Below are 15619 nucleotides of genomic sequence, written 5' to 3' on the forward strand. Positions count from 1 at the left end.
TCACATTCAATCTGAAACAGGTTTAACTCAATGTTGCACCTGATTTTCCCCCTCAGTTTAAAAGGTTGGTTCACAAAATTGACCAGAAACGTATTTTCTCATTTCTAGTGGTACTCCCTGTCCCTTTTTCGGGACAGGGATACGTGTAGACTCAAAGATCGCAAGAAAACTCCAAGGAATCTTGATGCTGAAACGTGTCATGGATTGTTTTAAGGTCTCACATGACCATGCCATGACAATTAAGACATTTCAATTGTCTAAAAAGAGTGTCATGTGGTTTTTGAGTTTAACGCATAATATGCTTGAATTGCTTCGAGCGCAAGCCACTTAGTCTTAAAACATATTTGAGAATGAAAGGTCACGCTAACGTTACTACTGTATAAGGCAGTAGAATTCCATTCACCTCCATTATATTGGACTTTTTCATTTGAAATATGAACACATTTTGAAGATGGGGAAGAAGAGATAAAGGAGAACTGACTTTTCTGTAATAATTAAAGCACAAAAGCTATGACCTTTTTAGCAGCTTCAGTCTAACCCGTGCCTATGTGTCTCAACTCCCCCAGCGGACATCTCCAGGATGTGTGACGTGGACGTGTCCTCAGAGCCCACCAGCCCCACCCTGTACGGTGAGTCTTCAGACAAGTACTACCATGTGGACCGCTGGCAGAAGCTCCGCACCGCCGTCCGCAAACTGGAGTTCTGGGAAAACTTTACCGCTGAGCTAATCGGGAGTGGCTTCTTCTCCAAAGTCTATAAGGTATTCCTTCTGCCCCCCCCCATTTTGCCTTGTTGCCGGCCTACGTGTGAGCTGCAATCAAAGCTTGCTTTGTTCTAGCCACTAATTGGGACATTCTTGCCATTCCGTGATTGGCCCACCAGCTTTGGAGACCATGGGGGCGCAATACTCATCCCCAGCTGAGACGTTACATAATGCCTAATGTGACACCAGTGCTGGAGCAGAGCTACTGGAAGAGCTGATTTTCATACATTTAGGCTTTGTCCCCGATGAAATGAGCTAGAAAGAGGCCGCATGGTGGATGAGTGGTGGGGGAAGTCAGAGCTTTGATGTGCCCAGATTGAGTGAGATGGAGAAAGCTAGCTTACTCTCTGATTTTGGACTGATGTTCAAATCTAACGCACCACCAATGTCTGCCAGGTGATGCACAGCACCAGTCGGAAGGTGATGGTGGTGAAGATCTACAAAAACGACGTGGACCAGGACAGCATCGTGCGAGAGATCAGCCTGCTGCAGAAGCTCTCCCACCCCAACATCGTCAGGTGCGGTTTTGTCCAATGGGTTCAGTTCTACTAAAGCAAAAGAAACTGCTTGATTGCCCTCACGACACATTCCGTCTCTCTCCTCCGTCTCTCCACAGGCTCTACACCCTCCCACTCCCCCCCCCCCCCCCCCCCCCCCCCACATCTCCACTTCACAATCTGTAGTTTGGTAGCAGTATTTATGGCTACCATAGTTATAGAGCAGAGTAAGGTCAATACCTTTTTAACGTACTTTTACTTATACATGTTGATAATTACTGAAAACAAGCACTCCGAGCGTGCGTATTTCTGCCAAATCAACACAATCCTCTAAATTTAATTCAGTCAAGAGATTAAAATCTGCTTAATGTCCAACATAAAGCTATATAACCGGCATACCAGTGGTTTTGCAGGTTTTTGCATATTTACTGCACATCAGATGCATGTTCTATTACAGCTAATCATTTTGCAAACCATGTTGGTGTGATTTATATTACCAGATGCATTTTTCCCAAATTTTCTGTACAGTGAACACCATGATTCTGTATGGATTTTTTTTCCACTTAGACTTAAACTGTTTTTGTCCATGTAGTTACACAGTTGTTGCACGGCGGTGCAGTGTAACTGCAGGTTGATTTGAAGCCCTCGCTGCTGTACTATGACTCGGACAAAACCCAGCACAGACCTGATGTCCAATGTGACGGATTGTACGACTCGAGCAAGCTCTCAAGAGCCATTTGATTTTAATGCCACATGGAAACTAATAGGAACTAAATATTATTTATATTATTAATATGTCCTTATTATATAAAGCTACTCCAATAATGTAATTAAAGCAGCAGTTATTGCTTTATTTGGCAACTTGGGGCCAGCGAGCAACATCATTGGAGGTATCATTTGGAGTCACCTGATGATGTTTTAGTCTCCACCAAGTGCTCCACTATGTTCGCATGCTAGTCTGCTGTCTGCTGCTGGGTAGGCAGTCAGTGGGCTTATCACAACGCTTCCGGTAAAAACAATGTTGATGGATGGAAACTAGGTGGATGAGAGCGGTGAGGCTGGGGGATAATTCTCTCTGAGCTCATCATCACTCCCTTTCACATTACATCTAGTTTGATCCATTGTTTGTAAAAAAACAAACAAACCCAAAAAACAATAATAATTAGCGCAACTTCAAAAAGTCCTTGAAGAACTTAATGTAAAGTGGTACTAAGTATTAAGTGGTACTGCTTACTGTATTTAGTTTGGTAGTTGTAACATGACTGAAGCACAGCCTTGCTGTGGCTGACAGTAAGCGCTACAGCTCAAGTCAACACAAATGAAATGAAGCCTTGGTGCTATTTAACACTGACCCTGTCATCTGCAGAAGTTACATAAGGTGTGAAGCCAGGCAGACATAATGTTTGCCTAAGCAATCTTATTTTAGCCATTTAGCAAGGTCACAGCGGTAAGGCTATCAGAGTGCGGCTTATCTGCTCACAGTGCGGCAGGCTGCGATGAAAGCAGTGTCCATACAGTTAGTGCCTGGTACACACCAAACACGAAGTGTGTGTGTGTGCATTATGTTTGATGAAGTCATTGTTCCCAGGGCCTAACGCAATATTATTGCTCAACTGTTCTCCTTTTACATATCAGCTGTGATCTACAATAGAAAAGGCACTGGTCACTCAGGTCAATTGTTTTTCATGTGATATTTAAGCAAAATATTTCTTAATTACTTAAAAACTCACACATTTAAATGCATGTTATTAATTATACCTCTACACTACTGTAGATGGTATGGAAGACTTCTGTCTGTCTTTACAACCATGATTCAACATACACAATGACTTCTTATGGCGGAACCAAAGGCAACGTTTTGAATTGTATTACATCACGGTGTACTGTATCAAACCCTATTAGCTTAAAGCGTAAGTCTGGTGATATTCTCTGTTTTTCTTATGGTCAATAAATTCCATAAAAAGACCCAAACCAGCAATGAATGTATCTACTAAGTAACTTTAAGTGTTGTGTGTGCATCAAAGCCTGATATATCTTCTTCCTCTGTGCCACACACTCTAGTCTTGACTCAATCCCACTTACACCGTCCTGCCGCCCCAAATACTCACTAGAGCCCCAAATGTTGATTCATCCACCGCTGAAAATAGTCCCTCCCTCAATGCACTATTTCCTCCTGTCTGAGGAACGTTTGCCAAAAACTACAGTGACCAGCTGTTTTTGTAAATGAGACTTTATATTTGCTACACGTTTTTAAAGTTTTTACGTCTTCAAGGTTTTTCAGTGCGAGGTGGAACACGAAGGGATCACCAAAATTGATACAATGAATCCTGAGTCTACGCCAAAATTCCTGGCAATCCTTAGAGTAGTCCAATCAATTGTATAATTTCCCCCCGGGGATCAATAAAGTATTTTTGATTCTGATTCTGAATCCATCTTAAATCCCCTAAAATATTGAAATTAATTATACCACATAATAACACATAATAAGGACTCATAAGGAACAAGTAATAAACATATTCCCTCTTATTCTAGATATCTGGGAATCTGTGTCAAAGAAGACAAACTCTATCCGATCTTAGAGGTAAGCGTCCTGTTCTTTTTTTCCTTTCTTCTTGCGCCTTGTGAGTCATCGTTCCTGTGTGTGTTCTCAGGCTGGCTTTGTTCTGAGTGTGGAAAAGCACAACACACTACACTGATATGAGTTGATAATGAAATGGTGTGTAAGTTGAGTCAGGCGCTGATTGTGTCACCAGAGCCGTGTTCATTGCTTCAGGGTAATGCCAGAGGAAATTCTGCTGCCACGTAATCTAATATTTTTGTATTGTCCACCTGTATGAACCGCATATTAGTGTATGAAATTCCACAAATGCGTTATTACTATTTTTACCGCTAAATTTGAATGAACCCATATATTTTCGTCTTCCTAATTTCCTTTTTTTTTTTTTCGAGCCTTTTATTTTGACGCTCTGGCTGTTTTCAGTATGTAAATGGTGGCTGTCTGGAGGAGCTTCTGGTCAGGAAAGACGTCCCCCTGTGCTGGAGAGAGAAGGTGGACCTGGCCTGTGATATAAGCAGAGGAATGATCTACCTGCACTACAAGAACATTTACCACAGAGACCTCAACTCGAAGGTAAGACCCTCCGCTCTCTGTCCCACTCCAGAAACAGTCCGGTGTGCTGTCACAACCACCACCGCAGAGGCCTCACAGGGGTACGCTGTCAGTTGATACTCTACTCTACATTCCCTTCCACTTAAGACCACATAAATGGCAGATCTAATACATCGCTTTCCAGACGTAAAGCAGCATCACCTCTTACTACACGCATGTGTAGTAAACATAAACCTAGAAATTAACAAGACCCAAGAGGAGATAGATATAAGTAGTTGAGCCTGTCTTTAAATGCCCACCTGTATCTTTATTTACCCAACAAAACATCTTCCCAAAAAAAACCAGAGTGACTGAGTTCTCTCTGTGGATTCAAAAGGCCTGATGGCACAGCTGGAAGTAGGCCGCGGGTTAAGAGAGCCTCCCAGGACATGTTTTGTTTCCTCCCACAAATGTAATTAGCATTTAGTTTGTAGTCTCTTTAATGACCAAATGCCTTGGGCTTGTCCCATAGTAAAAACAAAAAAAAAGAAAGTGTATACAGTCGCAGTAAAATAAGAAAAAGGCGAAGTGCTATGCTTCTCTGCAGCAACACAACTAGCCGACACACTGTGTGTGGCTGTGGTAAACCCCAACTCTCAATAATGAATGATACACTGATTCAGATTTCTGCATCTCATAAAAGAAAAAAACAAAAGAAAAAAAAACCCACATTCATTTCTTATGTAACATTGAATTATTATGTCTTAAGTTCAGGCATATGTTTGTTTTTCATTATTTTTGATGAATTGATCTTCCATCTTCTTTCATGTAATTCTAAGTCGAACCTAAATTCAATTTGTTCCTGGTTTGCACTTCCCTTGTTATTTCTTATGAATTAATTGATCTTCCATCTTCTTTCATGTAATTCTAAGTCGAACCTAAATTCAATTTGTTCCTGGTTTGCACTTCCCTTGTTATTTCTTACCATAACTGCAGCTTAGTTTTAAGTCTCAGAGCCGAAATCTTAAAGATTTTAATTAAATATGTATCATCCTTACACGGACTTTCTGCAGGTATCCCACCAAGTTATTCAGTGTCTTTCAATCTGCATTAAGTGATTGCTTTTGGCCACTTGGGGGCAGCGGAAATGAGTTGAGAACATTTACATATCATCATCTTTGAAGTTGTACGCGGCGAACTTGTTAGCAAACAGTTGCTGACGTGCACAATCAGCAGACACGGAGCAACATTATCATTTCTCTGAAAACAGCTGCCTGCGGCAGCTGAAACTGACGCTACGAGAGCCGTGAGAGTGAACCACAACAATAACGTTGTGGGCCGGAACATATTTCAATTCTTTTAAGACCATTTTTTAAAAAAGCATTTCAACTTGATTTGGAGTAAAATCTGGGTCTTTACTTATTTCTCCTTAAATCACTAGTTGTCAATCTTTCTCCAGACTCTTAACTGCGTCCTTTTCACATTTCACATTTTATATTGTTCCCAATTGTTTTTTTAATCTGTTGGTAAAATATCAAGTTGTTTTCTTGTAGCTCAGCTGATCTCCATCTTGTCTGTGACTGTGGTTCATTACACGTTACAGTAAAAACACATTTTACTGACTGAGACAGTCCTTATTTATTGACTGTAGCAATCCTGCAGAGTGAGCCATCACAGATCCTCATCCACAATATCTATGCGTGGGTTGCGCCTGTATGTCTGTGTGTGTGTGTGTGTGTGTGTGTGTGTGTGTGTGTGTGTGTGTGTGTGTGTACTCTGTGTAGGTGCTGTGTGTCTCCCCCTGGTTGCCAGGCTTCCCAGACGAAACAGTCAGTAATGCAAAAGGACAAAGCAACATGACAGTCGCTCTATTGTCATGTTAATAGATTGTTGCTAACTAAGTGCTGTTGCTACACACATAACTTGTTGACACTCAAATGCACACAGGATTCGTGTGAGAACCCCCCCCCCTCCAACCTTCTCACCACGCACGTCACCCCGAGGCATCTCATTTGGTCCTGTTCTAATTCACTTTATTCACACGGCGGCCATAGCTGATTTACGTCACGCTCTGGCTGCAGAAACTGGATTGAGCCATCCATAATATTGACCCATGTTGAATGGTGATAATTGAATGAGTTGTCCTGGTTTGGAGATAGAAGTTAAAGCTGCACTAATCAGTAATTACATCAGTAAAACAATAGTTTATTAGTTAAGCTTTTTTTTAAAAAAAGAGGTCAAAATCTCTTTTGCAAGAGAGAACTTCCATATTCAAGACAATTCATTCAATCAAAACACAACCATCACACACACACACACACACACACACACACACACACACACACACACACACACACACACACACAGCCACACTGAATCACAGATACTGTTAAAAATATAAGCTAGTAAAAAAGTCCCTCAGAGGATTGTCTGTCTCTTCTGACTTCAAGTTGTGTTGCAGTCTTTCTCTACAGTGGTGAGGTGCAGGAAACCAGTCTTTCCCAGTTCAGAGTTCAGTTTGTGGTGCTAGATGAAAAGTCATAACATCACCAGAGTTAGTACAGTTCATCCTGAGGGGAACATGAATGTCATGATAATCCATCCAATAGTTGTTGAGATATTTCTGTCTGGACCGGAGTGGTGGGTCTACAGATGCTGCTAGCTGAAAGAAATGCAGATTAAAACAAACTTCTTGGGGTTCGTCGTGTTGGGGTCCTGGCCCCCCACACTGCATTGCCTCTTGTGTACAGGAAGAGGCAGAGGCCCGAGATTCAAAGCTGACTTGTTTATTTGAATGTGTGAACTATTTACAATATTACATAGAAGCTAGGAATGCTGCTGGACAGCTGTCAGGCCTGTTGAAGTCCAGCTTCGTCTTCTTCCTGAGGCTCAAGAATCCCTGCTTCTTCCTCTTTGTTAAAGCGACCTCCTGCAAATTCACTAAGCCTTTATTTCAAAGCAAAATGATGGGCTAAAGAGGTTACCTGAAGCTGGGCATTCTGAGCAGTGTTCTTGGTCATCGGACTTTCTTCTCGCTCCTCTTTCCAGGCCAGCTTTTCTTCCAGAGTGCCATCTCACTCTGCCTGAGGACATCGTCCCTGTAGCTCTGTCGGACCAAGGCTTTCAGATGGTCCTCGGTTAGAGCCATCATTTTAGTTTTGAAACCTTTTTTTTTCTGATCTCCAGTTCTAGCTCCTCACACTTCTCTTTCAGCTCGGTGGCTTTCCGACTCTTGAACTTCCTTCCAGCGGTTTTCGGAGGCAGTTCTGATCTTTTGGCCTTCCTCTTTCCACGCGCTTGCACTCCTTCAGTCTCCTCCAACTGGATACTGAGACTTTCGCGATGGCAGACCACTTTCTCCTCCTTGTTACTTCCTGAGCTGGTCGCAACCTCCTCTTTAGATTCAGTGCTCTCCAAAGCTCTCTCCAACCTGTTGACTTCCTGCACAGCGTGGAAGCCCTTTCTACCCAGAGTCCCCCGTGAGCTCTCTCTCTAAAGGATAATTTCCCTCTTCTCATCCCAACTGATCCTCTCGCTGTTAATTTCATTTAATCTTCAGCTTCAAGGTTGCATTTTCCGAGAACAGGTTCCCGATGATGAGATGCGAGCGGAGGCATGGACGTGCCGCGCCCCCTAATGCCTGAAAGAGACAAATAGCAGCTTTAAGGTTATGTTAAGGTTTTGGCATTGGTATTTCTCTGTCAAAAAATGCCCAGGTTTGTCTATTAACATTTTATTTTCATGCAAATAAGGGTTAGGGTCTCCTGTCAGATGAGGACATTTTACCCTGTTTTACCCAGAAACACCTCTCTGTATAAAACAAGACAAGTTCAACAACACCACAAACTACAGCCTCCAAAATGACCATACAGTTGAATGGACACCTTTCTAACAGTTTCAACAAAAGCTGAACATTATAACCCAAATGAAGGTCATTACAGGACTGTTGTATTAGACTGCATTAGTTTTAACTAGGCTTAAACTGGCAACTCAGTATAATAATGTATAATGTGAAAGGGGTCGCTCCCACAGAGAATTACCACCTGACTTTGTAGTTCCCCTCAGCTAAAACAGAGCGTTTTAGCATCTTTTAGCTCATTGTTTTGGTGTGCTGTGCTGTTACTTCACTCTCATTGCTGTCATTAACCTGGTTTCCGGCCATGGCAGGCAGCTGTTTTCAGCAAAAAATCTAAAGTTTTGACAAACCCGCTGTATACAACCTGCCCTGCTCCGAACAGCAGACAAAGTTAGCTGCTGGGCAGATGAAGAGCCAATTTTTTCTTTTTGCAGGAGCTGAAAAGAGAGTAAATATTGGACTTTGGATTTGTCAGGTGGTCAAAATCACAATTAATGCAGCTTTAACAACATGAAGTGCGTGGCCGCTAACATTAGCTATTCATTTTTGTTATAATATAATGATAATATGTAAACCAACATATAAAGTTATCAATAAAAGGATGGGCAAACAACCGCCATACATTAACAGAAGTCTGATCAAAAAAACGGAAATTTTCTGTACAAATGTTTCTTTTAGAGACTCAGAGTGTAAAAGTGCTCGGCCTAAAAGTTGAGAGAACTCTGTTTTGCACTTCCTTACTGGGATTAAGTCATCCCCTGCAAATCCAGTAAAGTGGCTGGACACGTGAAGCTTCTGACGCCAGTGTTTCAGGACGTCCAAAAGGCAAATTACATTCCAAAGCCCCCTGAACCAATGCAGTCATTGTGAATATGCCTCAGTAACTCTCCAAGTTAACTCGAATCAGAGTCTAAGCTCCTGGAAAAGTTGAGGCCCCTTTCAATTAGTGCTTACAGGCTGCTTTTTTCCCCTCTCTCTCTCTGTATCTACTAACGCTTTCCATTTTTGTTCCCCAAACTGTTGCTTCCCTTTGGGAGAGAGGGGCCGGGGCTAAATTTAGAGCTGGATTCTGGGACTGAAGTTTTTCCAAGGAGAGCCTCGTAATGACAGGCTACTGGATGGAAAAGAATTCTGGAGAGCAATGGGAGCCAGATGCTGAGACATCACTTCCACACACACCCAGTCACACACACACACACACACACACACACACACACACACACACACACACCCTACAAACAGAAACAGAACTCACAAGATTTAAATTGCATTTTCATATTTGCATTCTCTAACAGAGAATGCAAATATTTGTTTGGTGCAGTCAGCAACCCACCCCTTTCTATAACATGTACATTTATACACATGCATCACACACACACACACACACACACACACACACACACACACACACACACTTCGGGCCACCCACTGTTGTTATGCAACCACAGCTCTCCCACTGCCTGCCTCTCATCACACCTCCAGCTCTCAGCTTGTAAAAGCGTTGAGCGATGCTTTGTCTCCCTCCACAGAGATTATTAACTTTTCAATAAAAATCTGCCGGCCAGCGATGGAGGCTACGCTCCCTGCACACGGTACCACACAGGCAGCCACGCTGGGTCTCTGTTGTGTACTGAGTCTCTTCACATGGGGTCCGGATGAATTATTTAGTGTACTGGAAAGGTGCTGACAACAGATGTTATTGAGCCTATTGATAAGTGGAGACACCACGGAGACTGTTTGTCTGGCAGCTAGATGTTCACTTTCCAGGGAACACATGGAAGCACATTCAAAGATCAAGACTTTTTAAAGTCAAAGACAAAGTGGACAAAAGGAACTGTTGATGACCAACCTTACGCTGCCCTCTGCTGGCAACATATCACACTGCAGTTGTATTAACCCGTCTCACTGTTATTCTCGTCTCGTATCCCCTGCTTGTGTTTCTCAGAACTGTCTGATCCGGGTGACATCTCGGGGTCGGGAGGCCCTGGTGACCGACTTCGGCCTGGCCAGGGAAGTGGTGGAGCCGCCTGTCAAAGACCCCGGCAGGAAGCTCTCACTCGTGGGCTCAGCCTTTTGGATGGCCCCCGAGATGCTCCGAGGAGAGCCATACGACCGCAAGGTAACACCCAAAGTCTACTATGCATGCACTCCCGTTTCTACTACACGCGCTCCTTTTTCAGTGGATACAGATTCATTCATGTTGTACTGACATACTTTGAAAACACGGAGTCACGTGGTTACTGTAACGTTTCATACCTGCGACAAAGAGAGAGACAGAAAATGAATGTGCTTCTAGTATCATTTTAAATAAAAAGCATTTACAGCATTTCTCTCAAATAGTCATGTAAGTGTCAAGTGTTAGAATATAATGATTATTTTCATTATCGACTAAGCTACCGGTCGTTTTCTCGATTCATCTGTTATTTGTTTGGTCTATAAGATGTCAGAAAATGCTGAAAAATACCTGTTACAATTGTTCTAAAGCCCAAGGTGGCGCCCAAACCCCAAAATTTTCACATAAGAGGAAGAAAAGCAGAAAATAATCACAAGTGAGAAGCTTGGATTATCAAAAATAGTGATGCTAGATTCGGAAAGAATTGTTGTTTTTGAACGACTCTTAAAAGAGGATCAAATCCAAAATCCTGCTTATGGTGCATTTGTTCGGAGTCAACCTAAATGATTGCATCACATCTGACTTGTTCCAGGTGGATGTTTTCTCCTTTGGCATTGTGCTCTGTGAAATCCTGGCCAGGATCCCTGCTGACCCAGAGATACTGCCCAGAACACAGGTAGGGCTCACAAAGCCCATTATCACATCAGGCTGCTTCCAAAGGGAGAACAATCACACACACACACCAACACACAATCTTGAAAAGGATGTCATATCAATTTTGTGTTGAAAATGTCAGAAAGTCCCCATCACAGAACTCAAGGTGACACACATTGCTTGATTTTAGAAGCTGGGACCAGGGAACATTGCAGTGGCAATTTCGATTGATCCGTGATAAAATACTCACCAATACTCTAAAGGTCATGGTTCAATCACTTGCTTTTTTCCTGAGCTTTTGACCGTATTCCATGGCCCTCATCGAATGGAACTTGCTTATGAGTCACGTGACCTAAGTCCAGACCTTCAGTCACATGATAACAAGTGGTTGAATATGTGGGGGACATTTTAACGTAACAGTCTCTCATGTTAAGGTCGAAAGCCCCCGGGAAAAAGCCAGTAAGTGAACCTTGAGTTAATATTATCTCAGATTAAAGTTTCTGTTAATCAACGAATAATTTCAGTGCTGATATGAGACCATTTGTTTGATAACAATCTGTGTCCAGGGGACGCTTAGCTTAGCTTAGCATAAAAACAGGGGGGGGAACAGCAAGTGAGGCTTATAGAAGTCTTTAACGGTAAATACTGACCTAAAAAGTGAGTCAGTGTGAGTCAATGAGTCAAACCCTGTCTAATGTGTCATGTATGAGCCAACGCAAATGAGTGTTCCTCCCACAGACTGCATGTTAACAGCAGCATATGTTATGTTAACATGTGCTGTTAAAGTCATCCCAGGCTGTGAAAAAGACACACATGCTCATTGTTCCAGTTATAGTACATGGATGCGTTGCACATGACACATCTTTGTGTAGTGTAGTGAAATGTATACTATAGTGTGGCCATGCTTGCACTGACTGTTGATGCCAATTTATTCCAGGACTATGGGCTGGATGTGAACGCGTTCAGGGAGCTGGTGGCTGACTGTCCTCAGCGTCTCCTGGAGTTGGCAGCCAGCTGCTGTATGGTAGGTAGATAGAAGAGGTTACATGTAAGCTTACAGCATTGTTCTTGCCTTATTGAACAGTATAATGTGTGTAATTGTCATTTTGAGTACAATATATGGAGGCATGGAAGAATGTATTCACTGAAAGTAGAATTATAGTTAAAGGTTAAAGCAGCACTCCAGAATAAATGATAAAAAAATCAGTTTTGAAATTTAAAAAGATGATCAAAATCAGAATGCTGACATGTCCTGACTCTTATTCCCTTGTATGAGCTCCAAAAACCCTGGATCCTACAAGCTCCATAATGCATGCATCTTTCGTTAGTGAGGCGGGGGGTTTTTTAGAAATTTTTTTTAGCTACTTTAATTGAATATTTTAACCATGCTTGCAGCAAAAGTTACAGATTAAGATTTCACGTACAAAACACATGATAAGCGGCCAGTTGCAGCTTCAGAATGCTACTTACACAACTGATTCAAGAATATAGTGTAATAATCAGTAATCTGCATTAAGAGTTATTTTGCTACTGACATGTGTTTTCACTGAAGCAGGAGTTTGAATGCAGGGCGGTGTTGCTACTGAGTGATACCAGTGATACTGATCAACACTCTCTTCTCCTCCTCTCTAAGCTGGAGTCCTTCAGACGGCCGGCCTTCACAGAGTTGCTGGATGAGTTGGGAGAAGTCGCTGAGAGCCTGGAGCCGCCGCTCAAATCAGATCTGACCACGAGCTGAGTCCCCCCCCCCCCCCCCCCCCCTTAACTATCCAGCGACAGGACCGGAGTGTCTGGGATCACTCGCCAATGTCTGGACAGGAAGCTGGACTGAACCTGAGCAAAACAAAACAAAAAAATATTTCAACCCTCTGTGGCATCACCCTCCTCCACTGCGCAACACATGACCGGCAGGCTGAACTTGTCTTAACTGAGGTGGTGCAGAAATACCAGATGTGTTTTTGGAGGCTCAGCGGAAACTCTCCTGACTTCTCGTTGCTTTGACACATTTGTGTACGGATGAATAGCAGTTTGCCTCGTGGGAGTGAACATACAGTATGTTTTTTTTTTCTTTTTTGACGCATGTCTTTGCTTGACTAAAAGGTCTTATCCTCCCTTTCCGTTCTTTGTGAGTGGTTTGTTTGCAACTGACGAAACAGATGATCAAGTCTGTCGATGTAATTCCTGTCTCCTCCATCTGCTCGCCTGTTCCCTTTTGATTAAGCAGGCTCTGGACTCGCCAGAAAAGACAATGCTTTGCTCCCTACTGGGACTTGAACAAACAGATCACTGGACATCATAAAAGTCATAAAAGACACAAAAGTGTTTCAGAAAGCAGAGCCGAAGACATTTTAACTTAACCTCAAACATGCGTGTTCAAGTTCACAGCTCCCATTCATGATCACTTTAAATGTCGGGCTTGTTTTAAGCCATTTATTATTTACGTAACATCATATTTCTTTCTTGAATAACACTGAAAAAAAACCTCCCGCACATCAGCTTTTTGGGAACAAGGAAAACACGTTTTAGGCCTTTAGTCCTCATTCAGCGTAATGACTCAACAATGGCGTCACTGAAGGGTGGTTGTTGTCAACAGTGATATACACAATTTAACGTCCACATCTCCTTTTGGCTTTGTCGCATTTTGTCGCTCTTTTTCTGAGTTTATGAAGTTATTGAATTGAACATGTGCGTGTAAATAATTAAGCTTTTCTGTTCTTTTTTTTTATTCTGCCACCTGTTTTTTGGGGGGGATTGAAAGGGTCCACATACTTTCTGGTTTCTTTACTTCCTGGTTTGTTGGTGGTCTCACTGATTTTTTTTCAGGCAGCTACAAAAAAAAAACTCTTACAAAAGCATTTGGCTTTCCATCCTATTTTTTTGTTGAAGGAAACAGTTAAGTAACAGTAAGAGATACAGCTTTACGCAAGTGATAAGAAACAATGAAAAGAAAGAATAATGGAATGAAACACTGAAACCCTTGCAGGCTTTTACACACAGAAATAAAACTGAACTGGGAAAACAGAGAAAATGAGAAGAATGCCTGGAAAGGCAAATGATAAAAAAGAATCTGTAACTTTTCAGAGAGACTGTATAAACGTCAATCTGCTTTTCACATTCCATCATGGAAAACTAATGGAACCCTTTTTCATTTAATCTGCTTCAATAAAATCTGGAAAACAATGTTTCAGTCCCATTTCATGACTTTCCTCATTCACTTAACTGAGATCAATAATAAAGCAGTGGATAAATGGAGAGTAAAAAAAAAAATGTTGTGGTTGGTCTATGTAACGCTTCTCTATCAGCACCCTGTAGCGGGTAACCCAGGGGCCCCATCGCCACCTTCCACGGCCCCTACACCAGTCAGAGCACAGCTAGTGACCACAGCCTGACCCCAAGAGCTACAGGAGCTGTTACTATCAGATGGTAATGATGTCACAGGGTTGCACTGATTTTGAACTGGATCTTAATTAAGAAAGGAACTTATATATATTACTCAGAGTTTGTATTTTCTTTTGCACATTAAACAGATAGATGTCATTGATACGGGGTTGTTTGCATTGTGGTGCATCGTTGAAAGGCAGGACCCTGTGAGCAGAACTGTGAGCTTTCCTCTGTGTGCGAGGCAACAGGACCCTTTTATACGACCCCAGGTTGAGCTGTTGTCAGGGGACCCAAAGGTGTCTAGCAGTGCCTCCTACTGGGAGAAGAGGGAGGGACGTGTCCAGTCCCAAAGTCTCAAGCCTTTGCATTTTTTGAACAGAATGAATCCGTATATTTATATATATATTTGTTCATTCCTACAGCAGCTGCGTAGAAATAAACCGGCCAAAGGAAACCAAATTTATAAAATGCAACAAAAGTTACTGGGCCATAAAACAGAACTAACTAATAACTTCACAAATCTGAGTTTGTTTGTCAGTATCAAAGTATCACAATGTGACTACAATGCATATCTTCAGGTCAGTATAAACTAAATGAGGAGAAAACGGACTACAGTGTAAACTATACAGAAAACTGAGGCACATATACCATTTGTACTGTATTTACATGGGACTTGCTACCAGTGAAGTAACATTACGCATTAAACCAAACCAAATAGTGAAATGCTTACTGTGCTTGCATCATTAAGTATTCATTAAGTATGATGAATGATGTATTAATTAGCAAATATCTAAACGTGTATTCTGTACAGTAGGTTTGTGTTAATTCGGCTCCACAATGACCCATCATGAGAGCCCCTGCTGGACACTGAGGCCGGAACCAGCACTTTTTTCCAGCACAAACCCAGACCCCATCCATCATGTGTCGCAACACCCTCCAGCTTCAGGCCTCAGCTGGACAATAGACAACAGCTAATGACCCTTTCAAACGCAATAGAGAACTCCAAAGATACTCTCAGCTTTGACAACAACAAGAGCTAAAAGGAAATCCAGGTCCTCGAGGGCGGGAGGCTACGTCTTCAAGCGTTTGGACGACCTGATTGGGACATTTTCATGCAAGTCAGTTTGTTTCCACGACCGAGAAATGGGATTTGACTGGACTGGCCATTGGCTTTGGTTCACTCGGAGGTGAACATGCAAGCGTTTGTCAGCATGTCGAGATGGATGTGGCTCCAGGGTGCTGACCAGAGGACCACATCCAGTGAAGC

At 42.4% G+C, this 15619-nt stretch overlaps 1 protein-coding gene across 1 annotated transcript; it reads left to right on the forward strand.

The window, feature by feature from the left end:
• The first annotated feature begins 580 nt into the window (after positions 1 to 580).
• Positions 581 to 12709, forward strand: LOC139283837 (dual specificity testis-specific protein kinase 1). Its single transcript, XM_070903878.1, has 8 exons — positions 581 to 760; positions 1160 to 1281; positions 3793 to 3841; positions 4241 to 4390; positions 10150 to 10323; positions 10910 to 10993; positions 11909 to 11995; positions 12605 to 12709. Exons 1-8 carry the CDS (start codon positions 581 to 583, stop codon positions 12707 to 12709), a joined length of 951 nt encoding a protein of 316 aa, XP_070759979.1.
• The last annotated feature ends 2910 nt before the right edge of the window (positions 12710 to 15619 follow it).

The sequence above is a fragment of the Enoplosus armatus genome, chromosome 4 (assembly GCF_043641665.1).
Source record: "Enoplosus armatus isolate fEnoArm2 chromosome 4, fEnoArm2.hap1, whole genome shotgun sequence".
Classification (NCBI taxonomy): domain Eukaryota; kingdom Metazoa; phylum Chordata; class Actinopteri; order Centrarchiformes; family Enoplosidae; genus Enoplosus; species Enoplosus armatus.

What these genes read in the sequence shown, in the direction of transcription:
- LOC139283837 (XM_070903878.1), top strand. Translation starts at nt 581, where the DNA reads ATGTGTGACGTGGACGTGTCCTCAGAGCCCACCAGCCCCACCCTGTAC. An exon ending in GAGAGCCATACGACCGCAAG is followed by an intron (nt 10,324 to 10,909) that starts GTAACACCCAAA and finishes GACTTGTTCCAG; the next exon opens with GTGGATGTTTTCTCCTTTGG. An exon ending in AGATACTGCCCAGAACACAG is followed by an intron (nt 10,994 to 11,908) that starts GTAGGGCTCACA and finishes AATTTATTCCAG; the next exon opens with GACTATGGGCTGGATGTGAA.